General features: G+C 46.6%; 1 protein-coding gene across 7 annotated transcripts in view; it reads left to right on the forward strand.

Annotated features, from left to right (window-relative positions):
• Nucleotides 1-7,384, forward strand: part of Cfap61 (cilia and flagella associated protein 61) — a 294,575-nt gene that overhangs the window by 76,152 nt on the left and 211,039 nt on the right. For 6 of the 7 annotated variants that reach the window (XM_031372122.1, XM_031372125.1, XM_031372127.1 and 3 more), the window contains exons 9-11: nt 1,978-2,054; nt 2,799-2,873; nt 6,764-6,939. In XM_031372122.1, coding sequence (XP_031227982.1) covers nt 1,978-2,054; nt 2,799-2,873; nt 6,764-6,939 — 328 coding nt within the window. The remainder of the gene's footprint in view (nt 1-1,977; nt 2,055-2,798; nt 2,874-6,763; nt 6,940-7,384) is intronic. The other variant, XM_031372126.1, reaches the window with a different exon arrangement.

The following is a 7,384-nucleotide window of genomic DNA, read 5'->3' on the forward strand; positions in this document are numbered from 1 at the left end:
ACTTTTTAGAAATTTTATTGTAATTGTAAAATGTATACACATGGAGTAGGTTATGTTCCTAGGTTTTTCTCTTAGCCCTGTTCTTCTGTTTCAAACATAAAATAAGAACTGTCATTAAAAAAAAAAGTGTAGCTTAAAATAGGGAATTACTGATAAGAGCAAGACTAATCAATGATAGCAGAAGTCAGAACTAGGTGTGTTGATTTAACATGGGAATGTGGGACACAATTCTTGAAAATGTTTTGCAAAGCCATCTCAGTAGGTGTCACATAGAAGAGACCTGTGTAGAAGCTTATTGACCTCAACACTTTTCTGTGTGTTGTAGCTCAAAACAAGAAAGCATGCGGGACTTGTCATTATGAAAGTGCTAGAAACCCCAGGCACAAGGCAAACTCGGGGACTAGAGCCAAGATAGGCTTTACTTTCCTTGAAACATCTTTCTTCACAGGGACTTTTCTCAGGACATTTCTTCACGGCCAATGAACTACCTTTCATGCCTGGATATGAGTCTCTCTCCTACTGTCTTCAGCATTATTGCTCTCTGAAAAACCTCCTTGGGCATCATTTTTCTCTTAGACTCTCATTGTATTTCATTCACCCACATCTTTATTATAAGCAGGTAGAAGACAGTCATGGTCCAGTAATTTGGGCTGAGCAGGCGTCTGTAGGAATCATGCCAGTGGTGGGTGTTGAAAGATGAGCTAGCCAGGGGAGGAAGCAGATAGGACCATGGCCTTGCACTGACCGACAGGATAGTTAGAAGAATGAAAGCAGAGCAGCTTGCTCTCACTGACCACATCTCTAGAGCCTTCAGAGCCCCCAGGGTGCCTCATGCACATAGACAGAGAGTCTGTGGGCTGTAGGATGGCAGAAGTCACTGCTGAGATCCCTCAATGGAGCAGGCCCTTGTGAGGCAGAGATTAAGACAGACATCCCAATGGGACAGTTTCCTCCAAATTGCCCTCCCAAGAAGGCATGGACGACTTAGAGACAGAAAAGAGGGAAGGAGTGAGAGGGCCAAGGGGAGAGAGAGAGACCGGGAGGGAGGGGCCCTTGTCTGGTAAGTGGGCTGGTTTTTTTTTTTCCCAGTTACTTTTAGAGATGATGAAGCACGTGAAGGATGTCTAAATGGTTGGCTTTGCAGAGCATATTGTTACAGCAGTGCTCAGCCCCCAGCTCTTCTTACTTAGAAAACAGAAAAGGGAGCTGGCATGGTCACATACAGCTATAATCCCAGTACTCTGGAGGCTGAAGCAGGAAGAGTGTGAGTTCAAACCTAGCCTGGGCTACCTAGCAAAGGATGAGATGGGGCAGGGAGGGGGCAGAGAAAGGGCCACGGAGTGGTGGGGAGGGGTGATGGGACAGGAAGAAGAGATGGAGGAAGAGGGAAAGAGGGGAGAACTGCTAATGTCAATGTCACTGGCAGAAGTCATGGCATTTCTAAAGCTCTTTTCCTAATCTTTGGAACTCAGAACACTGTATAACGCACTATAGAATTTCAATCTTCTATGGTGGAGCTAATTTAAAACCTACCATCCAAGGTGAGGCTTGTTTCTAAACTTCAAAGGAGCCTAACATCAAAGGAGCTTATTACCCAGAGCTTGGCAGAAGTGGGGGTGTGAGGTGTGTTGGGGGTGGAGGGTAGGAAGGGTGGGGGGTGGGGCGCTCCCGCAGTGTCAGGCACGTGCCCTTTGAGTGCATCAATCACCTGCACAGCTTCCCTGGGGCATCATGGTTTCATCTTCATCACGTGGACCAAGCACAGAAGGGCTGAAGAGGAACTAGCCTAGAATCCGAGAGTGAGGGTTAGGGGAGCTGCAAAGACCTGTGCTCTTTTCCAGCTGCTCGCGTCTTTGGAGTAGACGTCTGCAGTTCCGCCAATTGTGTAAAAACCCTTGACTGTGCTTCCCAGCTTCCCATGGCTCTGTGGATTACTTATCACTTATTTTCTGTCTTTACTATCCTTTTCTTTCAAAGACACCGGAAGCAAGAGTGACAGCCAAGGTTCTCATAAAGTAGTGGTGGACCAAGAAATGATCTCAGAAATGATCCAGGTAAGGGTCACTACTGCTCCAGGCCTGAGGGATGGGGGTAGGCCTGGGACTCCTTGTGACATTGAATGAGCCTTTGCTGTTCGGATCATCACTGAATTCTGTCATCTATAGCAGAAAGGCCCCACTCACACAAAGGTGAGGAGATTGGGTGAATTCATAATGGGCAAGCCTCATGGGTTCTAGAATGCAGGCCAGAATGGGATTGCATCCTGTATTCCTTACTCTTCTTATTACTACGACAAAATGCATGAGAAGAGCTGACAGGTCAAGGTTTGCCTGTTCAGGATTGCAAGCAGTGGGAGCTAGGGGCACAGGGACATATGCACAAACTTAAAGTGCAAGGTATATGCTCATTATCTTAATTGGGGTAAACATACCCACAGGTCAAAACTTCTCAAAAGGCACATTTTAAATTTGTATTCATTATATGGTAATTATAGTTTGATAAGACTGACTTAAAGAAAACTTAGTGCAGCTCTCAGATCACAGAGAAGAATAAGAACCGTAGAGTTACAATTTAATGTCTAGAGAGAATAAGCAGGTGCCTGTACTGGCCCAAGCATCCATCAGTCTACCATCTACATCCTCCCTCTTTCCCTTTTAAAAAAACCTTATGAGGTAGATGCCGCATCCCTTTCTCAAAGTCTCCTAGCCAATAAGCACACCGGAAACTTACTGCAGAGCTTGGGTTCTGAAACACCCAAGGGTTGGTTCATTCTTATGTCTTCCCATGGTCCTTTGCAGGATAAAGAGACGGAAACAGTTTCACAGGAGGAAGTCCTGTCAACAGTCTTGAATAGAGTCTCTGAGGAAATACAGGTGAGGCTTGTACTTGTGTAAGGCCTTTGCTGCCTGCTGGCTAGTAAGCTCCTTCCCCTTTAATTTTGTGTCTTCTTTCCTCCTCAACCCCTCCATTGCCTCTCCCCAACACATAGCCACTATTGTCCTTGGGTCAGCTCTGGGTAGCTTTGACCCCACTGTAATTACTCCCTAATCCCACACACTCTGCACAGCTCAGACCGCAGGTTATAGTTTGTGTTTCAATTAATTGCAACAATTGTAGTAAACAGAGATAGTTTTCTTCTTTTGTGCCTAAAGAGAAACTTTGAAGAAGGAAAATGCTTATTCCTCACCCCCCTACACACCCCTCAACACATACAGGTACATTCCACATGATGTATGTAGATGTACATCATTTGCACACACAGGCCCAGGTATATTATTAGTATGTGTACTTATATGCTGCTAAGGTTCTTGGAACATTCCCCTTCTGTCACAGGTTCCAGCCCAGCTTCAGTTGGTTTACCAAGGTTTGCTTGGTAGCATCTTTTTTTTTTGGGTGACCTTAGGGCATCTTCCTTTGTTACTTTCCTTCATCCCACCTACACCCTGGCACTTGTTCCCCTGTCAAACTAGTTACATCCATGCCTGGTGTCATCAGTTTCTATAGACTGGGGAGCTGGGAGATCCCAAGCCCTGTGGTCCTACTTAAAGTTTTTTTTTTGTTGTTTTGTTTTTTGTTTTTTGTTTTCAAGACAGGGTTTCTCTGTGTAGCCCTGGCTGTCCTGGAACTCACTCTGTAGACCAGGCTGGCCTCGAACTCAGAAATCCACCTGCCTCTGCCTCCCAAGAGCTGGGATTAAAGGTGTGCACCACCATTGCCCGATCCTACTTAGGATTTTGACCTTTTAAGGAGCAGAGGAAGGCATTGTAGTTTCTTGAGTAGGAGATTAATGTGATCTGCCACATCTGTCCCAGGGACAAGTACAAGGCCAAACCTTTTCCAGGATTCCAGAGCGCTGTCTGGTGACAGGCTGCTGCACTCCGCTTCCTCTAGAAGCATGCATATCTCGATATCTCGGGGGTGGGGGGGTGGGGGGGCGAGGCAGGCCAACAGCATCCACCATGGCACTGGAATGCACACTGAATGCTGCCTCCCCACATCTGAGCTCTGTCAGAAGGCCAGACCCTCTGCTATCTGATCCCCAGATACTGAGCAACTAAGGAGCCTGAGAGGCGTCATCTAAGAGTGAGAGAGCTACTTTCTTACTGCTAGCCCTGAACTGGAGAGCAGGCTGCGATGGAGCATCGATGACCTCAGCTTCTGTCCTTCCAGGCAGTCTGCAGGGTGTGGATGGAGACTGGGTCCTGTGCTATCTGCATGGAAGTGTACAGACAGGGAAGGGTGGGGTGGGGTGGGGTGGGTGAGTCAGGGAGCAGGATGTGTTGTGAGACAGAGATGGTATGCATGCATACAGGGCCACCTTTGCATTTGCTGCTGTACTCCCCCACACCCTCAGCCCTCTGTCACTTAGTGTGCCTCAGCACCCCAAGGAAGAAGGCTAGAGGTGCCTAGCTCCAACCCTTTAGGGAGTAGCCAGGAATGAGTGAGGGGGCTAGTTGGGTGGAGTCAACACTCTAGTTCCTGTACCTCTGAGGCAGGGAGTGCTCAGAATGGAGCTCATGGTAGGAAGCCACTCCTTGAAAGGCCTTTATTGGTGACCTTCTCTTCTTGGCCTGGCTTCCTTCTCTCCTTCCAGAGGTTCTTGGCAGCTGCTGAGACCCATAGCTTACTTAGGTCTGTCTCTGAGGAGCCCACACTAAGAAACTCACTAACCCTAGGTCATTGCTGTGCCCCAGGCAGGAGAGTGGAAATACAGTGGAAGGTGCCAGTTTTCTCTCTAATATTTCTAAGAGTGAGGCCATTCCTGTATAGACCCAAACACAGATGGGATGGGAAAGGGGGACCAGAACCTGCTAGACCCCCTGAGGACATCTGGGTAAGCAAGAAAGATCGATTTCCTGTGTTTATCTCCTGACCCTTCCAGAAAGGGGGGAAAAAAAAAGACCAAACAAACCCACTCGAAATGACAGTGAAGAAGCGAAAAGGGCACAGATCCACAAAGACAACAGGGCAGAAGGGGAGTTATTGCAAGATAAGCACTTTAAAAATATTTAGAATCAAGAAAATCGATGAGGGAGTTTGCACTGGCTTAGTAGACCCAAGGAAGGGGAAGCCAGCCGGAGAAGAGACTAGTGAAAGTGGTGCGAACTCTCTCCACAAGGGCTGGGGGGGGGGGTTCGCTGAGGGGAAGTAAGAAACTGGGGTGGTTAGGGGCGTGGTGTGCTGGTCTCTTTGGCAGCCTGGCAAGGAGTAGCCCAGACTTCAAACTCTCTGCACACTCTACTCAGCTCAACAGCCACACCCTAGGGGGAAAGACCAGGTGAGTATTCCCTGGAGAAACCAAGGAAACAAGTTCCACTAGATGGGACTGTCTGACAGGGAAGGGCTAAGGCCAGACAAAGTGGAATTCAGATGAAGGAGCCCCAGCTTCTCCTCCAAGCCAGTAGCTGGTGTCTGTTGGAGTATTCTGTTGCTGCTGTAATCAATTACCACAGCTTGGTGGCCTAAAACAATGTGTGCCTGTCATCTTCCAGGCTGAGATCTCAGTACACGCCAAGCCTCAGAGTGTAGGTGGAAGTGTATTTCTTCTGAAGGATCTAGGGGAGACTGCTCCCTTGCTCTGACAGTGTCTAGAAAGTACATGCATTCTTTGTCCTCTGCCCTCTTCCTGTATCTTCTAGGCCACAACAGTGTACATCCCTACTCCTGTCTGAGCTCCCGTTGTCCCTTGTAATTTCATCCTATCTATTCGGATAAACCAGGAAAATCTTCAGTTCTCAAAATCTTTAATTTAGTGGCATCTTCAAAGTCCCCTTGCCCTGTAGGAGAAATGTCCTCAGGTTCCAGGGAAACATACACACACACACATACACACACACACACACACACACACACACACACACACACACTTCTTGAGGACCACTGTTTGCCTCCCACAGTCTCTCCTGCAGGATGTAGAATGGGAGAGCTTTGTATTAGTAACTTCTCTGTTACTGTGGTAAAATACCATGATCAAAAGCAGCTTATGAAAGAAAGTGATTTTTTGTTTGTTTGTTTGTTTGTTTGTTTTTTAGCTCACAGTTTCAGAGGGATAAAGGCTTGGTGGGAAGTGGCAGACATCACAGTGGGAGCAGAATGCTGTGAGATCCCATCTTTTACAGAAAGCATGAAGTACTGAGAATAAACGGAAGTAGAGCAAGGCTATACACTCTCAAAGCCTGCCCCCAGTAACATACTTCCTCCCACAAGGCCACAGTTCTTAAACTGGCCCCAGCATCACCAAATGGGCCCTGAGTATATGAAGTTTTACCACTAATGCTTTGTCTCTATGCTTGTTCTGACTAATAAATATATTAGTGGTTCCAGAAGGAACTCAGGGTAAATCATGTTCCCCTGGATTATAATATCTGTAGGTAATCCCCAAATCAGAGTGGATGGTACCAGTGTTAATTTCCCTGGTAGATGAGGTCAAGTGGACTTTTCTGGGCTCTATCTCATTCAAAGAACCACTGAGCGTTCCAAAGGTTCAGAAATTCTAGACCATAAAATCTTAATAAAACCAGCTTTCAAGAGAACTTGCTGATCGTGTTAATATGTATAATACAACATTACCATGCTGATATTTACCTAATTTGTCTTATGGCCTTTGTGTGAGACTTTCAAATCTCATTAAGAGGGTCTTCCCAGGACAGTTTGAAGAGACAGCCAACTACAATCACAAGGACAGGCCATGTAGAGACAGTACAGTCACTAGCCCACTGGAGCTCAGTGGTCCCCATGAGCTGCCCCTCTCTCTTTCCTCCAGAACATAGGAAAGAGTCTAAGCGTACTTTCCGTAGCGGACGATGATGACGTCGCGAGCAGCCTGAGCTCCTCCCTCCTGTTCTCTCTGGAATTCTCCCACTTCCGCCCCCTCTACATGGGAGACTCTGCTGCATTTTGTATTCAGCTCTTTTGTATTGAAGAGAGATATGAGGCAAGGCAAGTACTGATCTCTGTGTGTCTATTGGTGCTAAGAAGTTCTTCGGCAATGCTTTTTCTGAGAATGTGATCTTTAAACCAGCCCCATATCACATTCTTCTAGGTACCTTAAAACAGAACAGACTCCTGGACCCCATCTAGAGATTCTAGTTCATAAATTTTGGGTAAGACCTAAAAAGAGGAGTAAAAATATCTGGCTAGTTCTAACCTGTGTCACAGTTGAAGATCTGGAAAATTCCTACTGTGTGGCCATATGCTGTTTCTATTCTATATGTGTACCTTTCTCTAAGTCTTAGAGTTTGTACTGCTTTTGAGTGCAAGCGACATCAAGGCTGACACACTGAGGATAAGTCCAGTGGTAGGACTCGTTATATTAGACAGTGCTAGATCCCAGACTTAGATAGTCAAATGGAAGAGGAATTTCCTCTTTACCTGTTTTTTTTTT

This window comes from Mastomys coucha, unplaced genomic scaffold, assembly GCF_008632895.1.
Source record: "Mastomys coucha isolate ucsf_1 unplaced genomic scaffold, UCSF_Mcou_1 pScaffold15, whole genome shotgun sequence".
NCBI classification, from domain to species: Eukaryota; Metazoa; Chordata; class Mammalia; order Rodentia; family Muridae; genus Mastomys; species Mastomys coucha.